General features: G+C 45.7%; 1 protein-coding gene across 3 annotated transcripts in view; it reads left to right on the forward strand.

The window, feature by feature from the left end:
* SYNPO2 (synaptopodin 2) overlaps window positions 1-16,550 on the forward strand; it is a 203,135-nt gene that overhangs the window by 160,447 nt on the left and 26,138 nt on the right. For 2 of the 3 annotated variants that reach the window (XM_027853703.1, XM_027853704.1), the window contains exons 3-4: window positions 10,157-10,926; window positions 13,907-16,065. In XM_027853703.1, the coding sequence (XP_027709504.1) occupies window positions 10,157-10,926; window positions 13,907-16,065 (2,929 nt within the window). Of the gene's footprint in view, window positions 1-10,156; window positions 10,927-13,906; window positions 16,136-16,550 lie in introns of all 3 variants that reach the window. The other variant, XM_027853705.1, reaches the window with a different exon arrangement.

Genomic DNA, 16,550 nt, shown 5'->3' on the forward strand with positions numbered 1-16,550 from the left:
CCTAATGGACTTTTTGTAGACCTCATCCTTCTCAACCTTGATGTATTTAGTCCTGTTTTTCTAACACTTCTGGTTCTCATCCCACCTATCTGACTACCCCTTCTTAAGCCCCTTTGAATTATCCCCACCACATCCCCTAATTGTGGGAGGGCCTCACAACTCCATCCTGATCACTCTTCTCTCTCTCTTTCTCTACACAGCCATCTCTCACTAACCTCATCCATTCCCATGAGTTTAATTATTATCTCAATGCAGATGACTTGCAATTCTCTCCATTCAGTTCTACTCTCTCCCTTGAGCTTCAGTCCTGCCCTTTCAATTGCAAATACCTCTTGGAAACATTTCTTTTTTGTTTGTTTGTTTGTTTGTTTGTTTTTTCATTAAAAATGTTAAATATACTTGATGCTTACTAGCTGTGTGACCCTGGGCAAACCACTTAACCTCAATTGCCTAGCCAAAAAGACAAAAAAACAAACAAAATGTTAAATGATATGTTTTGTTTCCATATTACAAATGTTTGCAGATTGTGCTACTGTAAGGGTCCCTAATAGTTCTCCCCACCTTATATCTTTTTCCCTCTTGAATTCACCTGCTGCCAAAGTGATTTTCTTTAAATGCAGCTCTAAGCATGTCACTCCCCAACTCAACAAAGTCCTTGTTGCTGTTCAGTCATTTCAGTCATGTCTGACTCTTCATGACCCCATTTGGGGTTTTCTTGGCAAAGGTACTGGAGTGGTTTACCATTTCCTTCTCCAACTCATTTGACAGAGGAAGAAACTGAGGCAAGCAGGGTTAAGTGACTTGCCCAGGGTCACACAGCCAGTAAGTATCTGAGGCCAGATTTGAACTCAGGGAGATGAGTCTTCCTGACTCCAGGTTCAGCACTCTATCCACCTAGCTGATAGTGGGAAATGTTGGTAATGTTAAAACAAAAAATATCAATAATAATATATTTAAAAGAGTAGTTTTTTAAGATCTTGGCCTCAACCTCTCTTTCCAGCCTTACTGTATATTACTCCACTTTTCTCTGGTGAAGGGAAACACAACTCCATCTCTATGCCTTTGCACTGGTCATCTTCCATGCCTGGAAGGCCCTCCCTGCTTACCTCCACTTCACAGAGTGTCTGGCGTCCTGCAAGATGCTTCTTAAGACGCACCTTCTGCATGAAGCCTTTCTTGATCTCCCCAATGCCAGCCCCCCTCCCCCGACAATTTGGTGTCTAACTACTCTGCATTTGTTCTTATAGACTTATATATGAGCATGTTGTCCTCCCCATGCCTGGATTGCCCTCAAAACTGTAAGCTTTATGAGAACAGGCATAGGGTTTTTTTGTTTGGAGGGTTGTTTTTGCTTTTTGTCTTTGGCTCTCTAGTACCTAGCACAGATCTGTGCATGTAGAGGTAGCTAGGTGCTAGGTACAGTAGATATGGGCTCAGGAAGACCTGAATTCAAATCCAGCCTTAGCCACATAAAAGCTGTGTGACCCTGGGCAAGTCACTTCACTCCTGTCTGCCTCCATTTCCCACCTGTAAAATGGAGATGCTAATAGCACCTACCTCCTAGGGTTGTTTTGAGAATAAGATGAGATAATATTTCTAAAGTACTTTGTGAGCTTTAAAGCACTGTATAAACGACAACTGTATATAAACACACAGTAGGTGCTTAATAAATGCTTGATGACTGAATTTTTCAAATGACATCAGATTAGCCTGAAGAACCTTTGTTCCCACTCTCCTCGAGAAACTTCTTGATTCATTTGTCTGCTTCCTAAGTAAGTCCAGCCTGCTCAGGTCACTTCCCTGGTCTTGGAGGAGACCCGCCTGGCAGTGTCTTGGGCCCTTATCCTGAACGTTAATTCTCTTTGTACAGAGAATTACAAATGTCAGAGCTATTGGACATTGGGAAAGATCCCTCGTGACTCCAGAACTTCTGCTGGAAGTCATGAGTTTTCATTTGTTTGTTTGTCCAGTGGATTCCTTAGTGCAGCTCTTTGTGGGGAGAGGAGAGGGGATGATATGGGTCGCTGGCCTCTTTTTATTGAAAAGAGATTGCAATGATAACAACGGCAACAGCCAACCTTCTCATCCAAGGTTCATAGGACGAGAGATTTCAAGCTAGAAGGAACCTCGAAGTGGATTCAGCCACTTCATTTTACAAATAAGGAAACTGAGGTCCAGAGATGTTGGGCACTTACCCAGAGTCACATAGGTGTCTGAAGTCAGCAGGACTTACACCGGGGTCTTCTGACTCCAAGTCCAGTGTCCTATCCACTCAGGGCTCTCTTGATTTTGCTTTAATTACTATTCCACTTCATCTTTGTTTACCCAACCTGTTTCTGGGTGGTTGGGTTCCTGTTCCATGAGGCTTTCCTGTCCTTTTAAGAGAAAAATTGCATCTTCTCATCTTCAAAAATGGCAGCTTGAATCACCCCAGTGGCATTTTCATCTAACCAGAGGAAGGCTGAAGAACTTTAGGACTTTAGGGCTGGGCCCCAGGGCCCTGCATAACAGGACTGCTGACCAGCTGGGAGCCAGTTGAGCATTTTGACTAAGGTCTATAGGAAGGAAAACATCACACTGCATAGTCCAATCCAAACCACTGTTGACTTCAGGGAGTCTGAACCAGCTCCTCCTCTCCAGTGGGGAGTTGAGGACATCCAACCTCTTCAGACAGCGTAATGAGGGATCTGTTCAGAGGAGTTTAGTCACAACCCTTTCTTCTCTAGTTATTGCCTTCTGGACCATGCCAACACTTCTTAACTTTTTAAAATAAGTTTTCATCGACATTTTCTTTTTTTACATCATCATAGTTCTTATGCATCTCTCCACCTTCCAGAGAGCCATCCCATATAACAAATAGCATTTTTAGAACAGAAAAGTCGGTGTAACTGATTAACACACTTTGGAAAAGTCCAAAGACATTCCTGATGCCGGAGGAGCTTTCACCTCCACAGAGGGCTGGGCTGGAAATGGCTTTCCATGTCTCTTCACTCGAGTCCTGCCGAATCTCGTTATTTTTTACATTCACTTTTATGTTCTGGTGTGTCATTGATCTTTCCATTTACGTTGCTGTAGCAACTGTGAATGTTGTTTCTTTGGCTTTGCCTGGCTCACTCTGCATCAGTTCGTGTAGATATGTCCATGATTCTCTGTAGTCATCATGCACATTATTTCTTACAGCACAGTAATACTCCATTACATTCATGTACCATAATTTGTTTAGACATTCCCCAAATGATGGGAATCTACTTGGTTTCTAATTCTTAGCTATCATGAAAAGTGATGCTATAAATATTTTGGAATATGTGGGGACTTTCTTCTCATTGATAGCTTCTTTGGGGTATAAGTTCAGTAATGGAGTCTCTGGTTCAAAGGGTATGGACATTTTAGTCACTTTATTTGCTGAATTCCAAATTGCTTTCCAAAATGATTGTACCATTTCATAGCTCCACCAACAATGTATTAGTGTACCTTTTGTTGTTTGGTTAATTAGTCATGTCTGACTCTTTGTGACTCCATTTGGGGTTTTCTGAGCAAAGATAGTGGAGTAGTTTTGCCATTTCCTTCTCCAGCTCATTTTCCAGATAAGGAAACTGAGGCAAACAGGGTTAAATGACTAGCCCAGGGTCACATAGCTAGTAAATGTTCAGATTTGAACTCAGGTCCTCCTGATGCCAGGCCCAGTGCTCTATTCACTATGCTACCCAGCTGCCCTATTAATGTATCTTAAGTCTTTCCACAACCCTTCTAACACTGACTAATGCCATTTTTGGTCATTTTTTTTTCTAATTTGTAAGGTGTGAGGTGAAACCTCAGGATTATTTTGATTTGTGTTCCTCTGATTACTATTGATTTAGAGCATTCTTTCATGTGGTTGTGAATACTTTGCAATTCTTCTTTGAAGAATTTCTTCATAGCCTTTGAAATAATGTGTTGGAGAATGGCTATTAGCCATATACATGCACATGCATATTTGCATCTATGTATATGCACACATCTACAGTTGATATCTCTTAGATACCAAACTCTTATCAGAGAAATTTGATGCAAAGATTTTTTTTTTCCCATTTGACCATTTCACTCATTAACTTCTTAAAGGAAAATGACTGCAGGAAGAGGGGAATATGAGATTTAGTCAATGAATAAGCAATTATTAAATGCTTACTATATGCCATCATCATGCTGGAGATACAAAGAAATGTGAACCAGTCCCTCCCCTCGAGGAGTTCACATTCTAACGGGGAGGCAGCAGGTAAATAACGATGTAGGTATAAGTAGATGGATGGTCACCTTGGAGGGCAAGCCTCTAGTAGCCTTGAGAACTGGGAAAGCCCTCCTGGAGAAGGTGGTGCTTGAGCTGATTCTAGAAGCAAGCTGGGCTTCTGAGAGTGATGGTGAGGAGAATGAGAATTCCAGGCATGGGGGACAGCCAATGCAAAGGTGTGGGGATGGGAGATGGAATGCCAGATGTGAGAGACAGCAAATGGGCCAGAGCATCAAGATCACAGAGTATATGGAGGGGGAGTAAAGTCTAATCTCATCTGATAAGAAAGAGCTGATGGTCATTTTCTCTAATTAAGAACAATCTCCAGACCCTAAACATTTGTAGGAGGCCAATTCCCAGAATGTTGCCTCTGAGCTATAGAATGTTTTCCATGTGCCTGCCTACTTGTAGGATATAACCCTCCCCCACCCCTATGCTGCAAGACTGTGGCTTCCTGGAGAATGTCTACCAAAAATATCTGGTGGGTCTCCCAACTAGACAAGACCTATAAGCTATCCATGGCTATGGCTCATAGGATCCCAGAATCACACAAGCAGCGATGAAGAGTTGGAAGGAACCTTAGAGGCCAACTGATTTTACAGAGGAGGAAACTGAAGCCCAGAGAGGTACCAGCATTTGATCAGGGTCACCCAGCTAGTAAATGTCAGGAATGGAACTCAAATCCAGACTTTGCTTCCTCCATACCCAGCATTCTGTCCAAGTGCACTGCTTTACCTTCATAGGTATTGTTGGGCTGTGAGTTTTGCTTAAATCTCAGCAGGTATGTCCTGCCCAGCTCAGACTATGTATCATAGAAATGGGTGAAGGTCAGGATTGTTTTTAGAGGTTATCGGGACGTCCAGCATCCTCAGTTTTACTCCTCTTGGGTCTCTTCCATCACTGCAGATCACAGATCCTCTGTGGCTGTAAACATGATCAGTATATGGCCAGTCTGGTGATCAGCCTCTCTACACAAAGGCTTAGATGACAGTACCACATGGATGTAGAGTCAAAAAAGAAATGAACTAGCTCTGAGGTCAGAGGTCTTGGGTTCAAATTCTACCTCATATTTATTACTCATATGACCTTGGGAAAGTTGCTTAGAGCAGCTAGGTGGTGCAGTGGATTGAGCACCAAGCCTGGAGTCAGGAAGACTCATCTTCCTGAGTTCAAATCTGGCCTTAGACACTTACTAGCTATGTGACTCTGGGCAAGTCACTTAACCTTGTTTGCCTCAGTTTCCTCATCTGTAAAATAAGCTGGAGAAGGAAATGGCGAACAAGTCCAGTATCTTTGCCAAGAAAACACCAAATGGGGTCATAAAGAGTTGGACATAACTGAAATGGCTGAACAACGACACCAAAGTTATTTAACTTCCCTGGACCTCCATTTCCTCATTTGTAAAATAAGGGGGTCTAGATAACCTCTAAGTTCCCTTCCAGCTCTAGATCTCTAAGCCTCAGTTTCCTCATCTGTAAAGTGAGGGGATTGGACTAGATGGTCCTCTTCTAGCTCTTCCTTTCCAGCTTGGTGGTATCTGCCAAAGATGGTGTTGTACTGGCCCAGCCTTTGAGAATGCAGTTATATCCACACCACAGCGAGGCATCCCAGAAGGATTTTCATCAATATTCCATTGAAACTCAGCTCATTTAGCCAAATACTTAAGGTTCTCAACTGAAGTGAGTGCCTGATGGTTAGTAGGGACTTAGTAAGGAGTTTATTGACTGTGATTACTGCTTGAAATTACCAGGGCTAAGACTCTCAGGGCCATCTTTAGGCACCTTTTTTTTCCTTCAAGAAGAGAAGCTCTCTTCTTGTTTCTCTCCTTTTTAGGCGATTGGAGGGCTAATTCCTTCACTGAGTTAGTGAGTTAAATTCCATTGTAACTCATTTGTAATCTGGGACGCTCACTTCTGGGTCTTGTTTTGATCACAATGGACTCTTTTTCCTGAAAGTTTGAGGCAGACACTGACTTTTATATTCCAACTAGTGAAAGGTGGTAGTATGAGTCTCTGAAAGGATTCCAGTGAACAGCTTAATTTTCCTTCTATCATTTTTAATTTTCACCTGTTATTCTTAATTCTAAGAATTCCGTTTACTGCTTTTTTATTTTAAAGAAACCATTAATTGGATAGGGTTATCTCTTAGCATGTCAAATCAAAATAAGGCTGAAATTAATTGTGTTTTATGAGATTAAATAGTTCTCTTTCCCTCATGCCCATGTCATCTCTCACCAGAGGATAAGGACTGGACTTGGGATTTCATTGGAATAGGGTTATTCTTGATGAATGAACTCCTTCAACCAATGCAGGTCAGCACCTTCTCTGCAAATCATGGTTGGAAAGAATTATCTAGAGAACTGAGAGTTGAAGTGATTTGGCCAGGGTCACACATCTTGAATATGTCTGAGACAGGTCTTGAACTCAGATCTTCCTGGCTCCATGGCCAGTCACTGTGTTAGCCACTACATCAAACTTACTCTCACTAGAAGATAGGTCTCTTTTTTGCTGAACAATTGCCCATATAATATGGTCAATGGGTCAATGAGACTTTAAATATATTTATAAATTACTGGACTTAAAAGCAGGAAACATAGAATTAATTTTGCGTGTTGATGGAAGTGAAAATAACCTTCTGAGGTATATGAATTTCTCTTCTCTCTCTATCTCTAAAATAGAAAAAAGTTTGGTTTTTTTAATGCTTATGTGCTATACTCCTAGCCTCAGCTACCAATAAAGGCTAACATTTCTCTGGCTTGTCCTCAAGTACTCTAGCCTACAAGGAAATGTTTATGAATTCAAACTACCCTATCTGTATGTACTCAGCAGAGGGCTCTCATAACTCCAAGAGATGCAATCCAGAGCCTATCCTGAGCCTGGCTAAATTACAAACCTCCTGACCTGGCCAGTAGCCTCCAGTGGAATATAATTAATGCAGCATATTGTTTCTTAGTCCAGAAAGATCTAATCTGATGTAACGAGCTACAACCAGAGATCAGAAATACAGGTGGTATCACGTAGTCTTCATTTCTCTGGCTGATTTCACCTTCATCCTTTCTCGGTATAGCCCTTTTCCTTAGTACCCCTGTAGACCTAACATACTATTTTTACAGTAGTATACCAAGAATGCTTTGTAGGCCTTATCCAAAGAAAAACAGTGGATATTTGGCATTGCAGAGATTAAAATTCAATGCAATAGACATTGATTTTTAATAATATTTTATTTTCCCTCAGTTACATGTAAAGACAATTTTAACATTCATTTTTAAAAAATTGAGTTCCAAATTTTCTCCCTCTCTTCTCCATCTGCCCCCTCCCTAAGACAGTAAACAATTTGATATAGGTTATATGTGTTCAATTGTGCAAAATATATGATCATATTAGTCATGTTGTGAAAGAAGACACAGACCTAAAAGGGGAAAGCACACACAAAAATACAGAAAGTGCAAAATGTATGCCTCAATCTGCATTCAGATTCCATCAGTTCTTTCTCTGGAGGTGGACAGCATGTTTCATCACGAGCCCTTTGAGATTGTCTTGGAACACTGTATTGCTGAGAAGAGCTAAGTCACTCACGGTTGATCATCATGCAGTGTATCTCTTACTGTGTTTTCCTTGTCCTGCTTTGCAGGACACTTTTGCATTCCGTTTCACTTTGCATCCGTTCATAAGTCTTTCCAGGTTTTTCTGAAATTGGCTTGACCGTCGTTCCTTATAGCACAACAGTATTCCATGACATTCATACACCACAGCTTGTTCAGTCATTCCCCAATCTATGGGCATCCTCTCAATTTCCAATTCTTTGACACCACAAAAAGAGCACAAAAAGAGTACAAATATTTTTGTACCAGATAGGTCCCTTCCCCCGCCCTCCTTTATAAAAATCTCATTGGAATACAGACCTAGTAGTGGTATTGCTGGATCAAAAAGTATGCACAGTTTTACAGCGCTTTGGGCATGGTTCCAAATTGCTCTCCAGAATGGTTGGATCAGCTCACAACTCCACCAACAGTTCATTAATGTCCCAATTTTCCCACATCCCCTCCAACATTTATTATTTTGCTTTTCTGTCATATTAGCCAACCTGACAGGTGTGAGGTGGTACCTCAGAATTATTTTAATTTGCATTTCTTGCAATACGCATTTATTAAGCATTTTTTTATAATGGGCTTATGTGAGGAAGCAACCCTATCCATTGCTCTGTAGAGCAGGGGTTCTTAACTTGGAGTCTATGAACTTATCCTTAAAATTAAATAATCTAATTTTGATGTAATTGGTTTTCTTTGTAATCCTATACAGATTGTTTTATGCAATTAAAAACTTTATTCTGAAAAGGGGACTGCCAGTTAATTGGTCCATAATGCACAAAAGGTTGAACTCTCCTACTCCATGGAGAAGCAGTCAGCATGGCAGAGGAAGAGTTGGCCTTGGAGCCAGGAAGACCTAGGTTCAAATCCTTCCTCTGACATATGCTGGCAGGTTATATTACTTCTCTGGCTTAAGGCAGCTCTCTAAGGCTACAAATGGCAGAGAAGGTGCCACCCTACTTTACTAGTTTTCTTAATCTCTGCTTCAGTTTCCTCATCTGTCAAATGGAGGTAATAAAAATACTTATCTTGCAGGGTTTTTGTGAAGGCCAAAAGAAACAAGGTTCATAAAACACATAATAATAACACCAGCCAGCATTTATACAACACTGTTCTTAGTCTCACAATATTGGAATAAACTCCCTTTAATAATTCTGTATATGACTGACTGAGGTAGAAAAGGGGCAGAGAAGAAATTCATTAGCAACTGGAAAATTCAAGTTCATACAGTTGCTTTTTTATAATTAGAACTTGAGAAAGGAGGTTTTTGTTTGTTTGTTTTAAACATCTTTTAACCTATACTTCTTTACCCAGTGAGAACAAAAGATGTAGAAGCCAAACAGAAGGAGAGGGCCTGAGTTCAGAGGCAAAGGTCTGGGCTAAGAAACTCAGCCCCTTTACCATGAGCTGTCGAAATGGCTTCTCTTCTAGGGAAGCTCCCAGAGAGAAGATGTGATAGAAAACACAAATGAGCTGCTCAGGTGGCTTCGGTGAGGGAGGCGACCAGATTCCAATGATTAATATCCCATGGCCTCCCAAATCCCAGCAGCACGGAAAGGGGTGCTCGTTACCAAGACCAAATACTTCCTGTGGTCAGAGATGTTGCCTTCGATTCCATTCCATCCAAAAATAAAATCTCCCAAAAGGCTATTGGATCACTTTTATCTGGGAGCTCTTGGCCCTGTCTGGGAAGAGCTGGCCTTTGTTTATGTGACATCAAACATCTGGATGAAAACCGAAAAATTCTGTTAAGCATCCAGATGGGTTGGTGGCCTCATGCCAAATATACGGATCTAGGAGATGGTTCTGGCATCCCCCAGCTCTTGGAGACAAAATCGAGATGGGGATTGGAAATGAAAGTGATAAGGAGGGTTTCTCCTTTCCTTTAGGGCCAAGTTCTTAAGAAGGGATCAGAGAATCATCAATCCAGAGCTGGAAGGTATCTTAGAGGTCATTGAGTCCAACCCATTCTTTTTACAGATCAAGAAACTGAGTTTGAGATCTTAAGCGACTTACCCAGGGTCACACTGACAGTAAGTGTCTGAGGTAGGATTTGAACCCAAGTTGCCTGGCTTTTCTGGCCAGTGCCTTATCCAGTACAACGTGCTGCTTCTCAAGGGGGTGGAGGGAAAGGGGACATACCGCCAACCTCATTCCTCCCGGTCACTGCTGCAGACATTTAGGCAGAAACAGACTGACCTTGTACTACATTTATCAGACCTCATAAAAGTGTCAGAAATTCTTTGGCTAGCCCCTCAAAGAAACACCCATGAAAATAACTGTTTGGAATTATCTTTTGTGTGCAGACCATCCAATGGAATAAATGAGACCTACATCCCTGAAACTGCAAACAAAGAGCATGACCACCTTGTCCATGAGGACCACGTGGAGAGAACCAGCCTGGAAATTTGGCCCCACTGCACCCAGAGCCAGAGGGCATTTCCTGGCCAGAAAGATGAAAAGAGCCCCGATTGTTCAGGAGAGACCAAGCCAAGCCCCCAAATAGCTCTGCACCCCCCAAGAAGACCCTGGGCAGAGTCAATAGTCTTGGGGGAGATAGAAGGGGGCAGGCCAGGAGCCGTGGTGGAGCTGCAGTTGTCCCTGTTGCCTGACAGACACAAAGACCCTGGGACCTTGGTGGGGATTATCCCGGAAGGAGCTGAAAACCACCCCTCCCCTGACCCTCACCCAGACCAGCTGCAGGGAGGGTTTGGCCAAGAAACGTCTGCCTTCTCTGATGAGAAAGAGGATTCTGGTCAGGGGCCCAGTGACAAGCTAATTCAGCTCTCTAGTGGCCAAGAGTTGCATGTTACCCAGGGGAGAGAGGCGGGAGCCCCCCACCTCTCCAGAGCTGAAGTGGTCATCAACTACTCCTACGACAGAGAGAAGGCAGAAGGGTCCAACTGGGCAGGAAGAAAGGGGTGTGGTGATTTTCAAGTGGAAGGAGGGCGGGCTGAAGCACCTCCTTCTGTGGTCTCCTTTCCCCTCTCCTCGGAAGGCACTGAGCGGGGAGAAGATCAGCAGATCTCAGAAAGGGATCACCGGAGGCCCCACAAGCACCGAGCCCGGCACGCCCGTAAGTAACTCCTGCCCCTGCGTTGGCCCCTTGCAAGGGGCTGTTTCACCTGGTCCATCACCTACTCCTGCCCCTTTCCCTCTCCCACGCCATTCTGTTTTTCAGGAGGATTTCGCCCAGGCTGTCAACTTTCTCTCTTTGCTCATTGGCAATCCTTTTTATTCTCCCTGTAGGCAGGCACCAGGGGCCGGCAGTGTCTGCCCCTTGGAACAGGGCTGAGAGTCAATTAGCAGTGTGCAAAGTGTCGCACTTGCTTCTCTATTCCCTTACTAAAGAGAAGTATTGCCCAGCTGGGTTTTGTTTTCATTTAAAAAAAAAAAATGAACTGTGTCACTGTTAAGACAGCCCAGAAACACATTTGAAATTGACAGACTGAATTTAAAGGGCCAAAGTCACTGGTTCTGTAGCTACTGCTACTGCTGAGAGGTATGTTTCAGAGTCAGGCTACAGTAAGGATAGTAAAAGCAGATCCAGCTTTCAAGAGACAAAGAGAAAGAGAAGAAGAGAGAGGGAGAGAGAGGGAGGGAGAGAGAGGGAGGGAGGGAGAGAGAGAGAGAGAGAGAGAGAGAGAGAGAGAGAGAGTGAGAGAGAAATGTCTGCAGCTTGATGATGCTTGCAGAAGTCTGTTTGACAGACACCAGCATGTGGGATACCTGATCCCAGCAGCTCAGGGATTCTGCATGAGGCTGCACAGTGCCCTGGCTGCTTGGTCTACCTCCTTGATATAGAGGTCAGACTCTCAGCCCAGGAGGTAGGGGTGCTTAAAGCGGGATATGATGACATCCCAGGCTGCTCAGTAGTAGAAGGGAGGGGGTTCTCGGGAAGGAAAGTAGTAAGGGCTAGATGAGCCTCGGTGCTTTCCCTGTGAAAGGGAGTGGGGAGGAGACAGTCTATGACTACTCTTGAGGTTTCCTTTGTGGATTCTGTCAAGAATCCTGGTGAGAGATTTGAGGGCTATCTTCAAAGAGTCTGGAATCAGGGATGCTGTGAGTAGCATCGCCCAATTCTAATGCCTTCCAGGGCATATTTTTAGCAGAGCCACCTGTGTCCTCAGTGGCATGTGGAGCCGGCTGTGGCTTGTGCTGTAAGCATCTATATGTAATCAGCCCATTTATAATGCATTAAAGGGGCGTCAGAGAGAAGAGTTCACATACTTTAAATTTTGGCACCCAAGGCAGTAACAACTGGACACTTGGGGCTCAGTTTCCAAAGAACTGGAGACAGGAATCCTGCATGAGCTCAGCCTTCCCAGCTTCTCTGTCCCTCCATAAAATGAGAACACTGGAGAATCTCAGCAATTTGATTTCATAAAATCATTGTGTCATGATGACAGAATTATTTCTGGTAAGCTCTTAGGTCTGTCTGGCGTGTGTTCCTTCCAGTGCTGGTGAGAACTAAGTATATCTTTCCTTTGATTTTTCAAAAATAAGAAACAGACTTACCTCTTTTGTGAAATTCAAAGGCACTTGAATTTGTTTCTAATTTGTGACAAATATTTACTAGATCCTTAAAAAAAAAACTAAGCAAATAGAGTTAGAAATCAAACTGTTGCCAAATCTTTTTTTTTATGTCAGTAGCTAATATCTAACAAAAGAAACTTTGGGAAAAGTAGGTTATATTTTTAAAATGTTGAAACCTAGTAGAAGTTATATGATCCATTCTCCTCCAATCCCAATCAAATTTTAAAATCACAATCGTTTGTATGCCTTATGAAATTTATTATATCTAGCATTTACCTTTGTAAGAGTTGAAGGAGTACTGAAATGTGAGTTAAAATTTCTGTAGATATGTGATATATTATTTTTTTTTTATCAGGAGGCATTTTGGAATAGTAGATAGTGTGACTAGAGAGCCATTCTCAGAGTCAGAAAAACCTGGGTTCAAGTGCTTCCTTTGATAAATATTTGGTCTGTCAGTGCTTGTACCACTCTCCCAGACTTTAAATTTCCTGAGGTGCTGAAATGCCCTGATTACCAGACTCTGTGAAATCACAAATCTGGTAAAAAAAAAATGATTATTAGATTGGTCTGCAAACATTTGGGGCTGACATTTCTTAAATGAATTGATGTTATCTGCTTTATAGATGTTGAGTTAGTACTTGTGTCAGTGACTTTGGAACTAGTCACGACAAAAATGAAATTTTGACGTAGGTTATACTGCTAGATTTGGAGGTGGAAAGGAATGGAGATTTATAGGGTCAGATACTTGAAACTGGCAAGGACTTCAGATCTTGTTTAGTCCAGAAGTTCTTAACCTGGGGTCCCTAAAGTTGTTTTGTTTTTAATACTTTGATTACTGATTTTAGTAGAATTGGCTTTCTTTGCAATCTTGTATGTTTCATTGTATGCATTTAAAAACATTGTTCTGAGAAGGGGCCCATAGGGCTTCACTTGGTGGCCACGGGGGTCTGTGACATCAAACAGGTGGAGAATTCCTGATTTAATCCATTTTGCTATTGAGAAAATGGGGGCTGGAGACGTTCAGTGACCAGCCCAAGGTCACGCAGGTAATAAACAGCCAAGCTGGAATTTGAAATCCAGGTCCTGTAGATCAGGGCTCCTTCTATGAGTTACATGAGAGCAATTTTGATACTGAAATCTTCTTGAGAAGCCTCCTTTTGAAAGCCATTTAGGAAAGATACGGTGAGAACATTTCAACATTAGTGTGTGAAAGGGCGGTCCTCGCCTTGGCCGCAGGAAGATCAGGGTTCAAATCCTGTTTTTGATTCTTACTTGCTGGGTAATTTTCACACTGGTAGGCAGACTCCTCCACTGGCACGAGGCTTCCTTTTTGTAACAGTTAATGACAGATGCACACTCCGGCCTGTCCCGGGTCGGTTGTCCAGGTGGAGTTTCCCGAGACAGGAGAAGCACTGCCACGTGACTGGGGAGCAGCCCCCGCCTCCAGGGGCTCGCTGTGGCTTTGGTTCCCTTGACCTCATTCGTTTCCGTAATCTCTCTCTCTCTGGTCTTTCTTCCAGGTTTCCGGCGGAGCGAAAGCTTGTCCGAGAAACAGGTGAAGGAAGCCAAATCCAAGTGCAAGAGCATCGCCCTCCTCCTCACAAACGCCCTCAACCCCAACTCCAAGGGGGTGTTGATGTTTAAGAAACGCCGCCGGAGGGCGAAGAAGTATACCCTGATCAGCTACGGCACCGGAGAGCTCCAGCGCGAAGCCGACACCGAGGAAGAGAGCGAAAAGGACGGGCTTGTGGAAGTCAAGCTCACGAGCGAGTCGGAGGTAGATGAAGAGATCGTCTCGGACACCGACGACGACCAAGAAGCCCCAGCGTGGACCTCGGACTGGGACTCTGGGCTGCTAGACGTGGAGAAGAAGCTGAAAAGTGGAGACAAGATGCAGATGCTGCCAGACAGCTCGGGGAAGGGCGTCCTCATGTTTGCCAAGAGGAGGGAGAGGATGGACCAGATCACCGCTCAGCAAGAGGAGGTGAAGGCAGAGGGAGCGGCCCGCGGGGAAGTCGAGGATGGCCAAGCAGACGGGCTGAGGACAGTCGCTTCCTACCAGAGGAGGGAAGAAGAAAGCCTGAGAATTCAGAGCAACGTGGCGAAAAGCTACGTGGAACGAAGCCACGCGGCTCAGCAGAATGGCCTGAGTGGAGCCGCAGAGATGCCCGAGGCCCACAGATTGGCAGCCTCCAACAGGACGGCCAAGCCCTTCCCGGGATCGACGAACCAGGCGGCGGTGCCATTTGCCCCTACCAGAACCGTCGCAAGTCCTCTGTATGACTTTCCTGCGCCACCCCCTTACTCTGCGGTCACCCCTCCTCCAGAAGTCTCGTCCAGAGGGGTGACCAGCCCCTTAGCTGCCCCGGCACAACCACCCCCGTGGCCCCAGCCAGCCCCGTGGGCCCAGCAGGCCTTTTATGAGCCCACCGAACAGATCGCTTCCCGGGATGAGAGGATTGCTGTGCCAGCCAAGAGAACGGGCATATTGCAGGAGGCCAGGCGGAGGGGTGCCTCGAAGCCCATGTTTACCTTCAAAGAGCACCCCAAGGTCAGTCCCAACCCTGAACTGTTGTCACTCGTGCAGAACGCAGAGGGCAAGCGAGGGCCTGGGGCCGGCTTCGAGTCAGGACCCGAAGAAGACTACCTCAGCCTGGGAGCGGAGGCCTGCAATTTCATGCAGGGCCACTCTTCGAAGCAGAAGACCCCGCCTCCCGTGGCTCCCAAACCTTCTGCCAAGCCCTCTCCCCCTCAGCCAGCCACTCCCGTCTCCCCAGTCTGGTCTCCGTCGACCGCAGCGCCGAGCCAACCTCCCGCGTTCCCGGTTTCGAACCAGCCCCAGGGAATTGTCGCATCTGCCATTAAAATAGCTCGGCCTGCTTCCGCCACTTACCCGCCCGCGAGTACTCCCAGTGTGGCGGGTCCCTTTAGAGGCCCTCGAGCGGCAGTGGCCAGTGTGAACCACACGTCCAAAGCGATGCCCGCAGGAAGCGCCACGCCAGCGTCTGGGGCGGGGCCGCCGAGCGAGCTGCCGGAGTTGAGGGGCAAAGGGGCCCAGCTCTTTGCCAAGAGGCAGTCTCGGATGGAGAAGTACGTGGTGGACTCGGAGAAAGTGCAGGCCCACATGGCCCGCGCTCAGTCTCCCACCCCGTCTCTACCAGCGTCTTGGAAATACTCCTCCAACGTGCGAGCGCCGCCGCCCGTGGCTTACAATCCCATCCTGTCTCCAGCCTACCCTCCGGCGGCGATGAAGCCGCAGCCTGGCGCCGCGGCCCCCCCCAAGGCCAGCAAGAAGAGGGCCAAGAAGCCCCTCAACGCCCTAGACGTCATGAAGCACCAGCCGTATCAGCTCAACGCGTCGCTATTCACTTTCCAACCTCCGGGTGCCAAGGACGGCCCGGTCCCGAAGCCCCTGGCCAAGCTGGCGCCGGTGCCAGTCTTGAAGTCAGCTCCTTCCTCCCAGCCGGTCCACGCTAGCTCAGCCCCCACCTTCCGAGCTTCGTCCGTGTGCTCCGTGCCAGCCTACGGCGCCCAGCCGGCCTCGTACTCCGAGGCCGCCGCCACGCCGGTGGGGCCCGAAGCCCTGCCCGCCTCTCCCAAGCCTGAGTCCGCCCCCGCCACTTACTTCGTGGCTCCGAGGCCCAAGTTCTCGGCCAAGAGAAGCGGCGTCCCGGTTCAGGTGTGGAAACCGTCCTGTGCAAACCATGTCGCGGAAGAGTAAAGTCACAGCGGCCGAGTGGCTCGCGAGGGTTCGTTTGCAGTGTGCTCGGGCACCGCGCGTGCCCTGCAGAGTCCTTAGCGTAGTTAATCACAGCAGCTGGGCCAGCGCGCAGCCGGGTCCAAAGAGTTTACCGTTTTGGAATGGGTCGAAGATGGACACAGCACTGATGTGAGGCGTATCTCTCCTTTTATACACCTCGAATCCGTGGCAGCCCCAGTAGACAGAAGCCATTCTGCTAAGTCGGCAGGACTGCTAGGTTTTATGTGGTAGGCCAGAGAAAGAGTGGGATATCTTACTAGGAATTAGGACGTACCCTTTCTTTAACGGGATGGATACGAGGAAAATGTAATGTGCTTTTTTTTTTTCTCCAAACACGAGCTTTATACCTCTAACACTGCAGGAAGGGAATTCACTAACCTAGGAGCTCCATTCTCATCTGGACT

The sequence above is a fragment of the Vombatus ursinus genome, unplaced genomic scaffold, assembly GCF_900497805.2.
Source record: "Vombatus ursinus unplaced genomic scaffold, bare-nosed wombat genome assembly UNPS02010193.1, whole genome shotgun sequence".
Taxonomy (NCBI): domain Eukaryota; kingdom Metazoa; phylum Chordata; class Mammalia; order Diprotodontia; family Vombatidae; genus Vombatus; species Vombatus ursinus.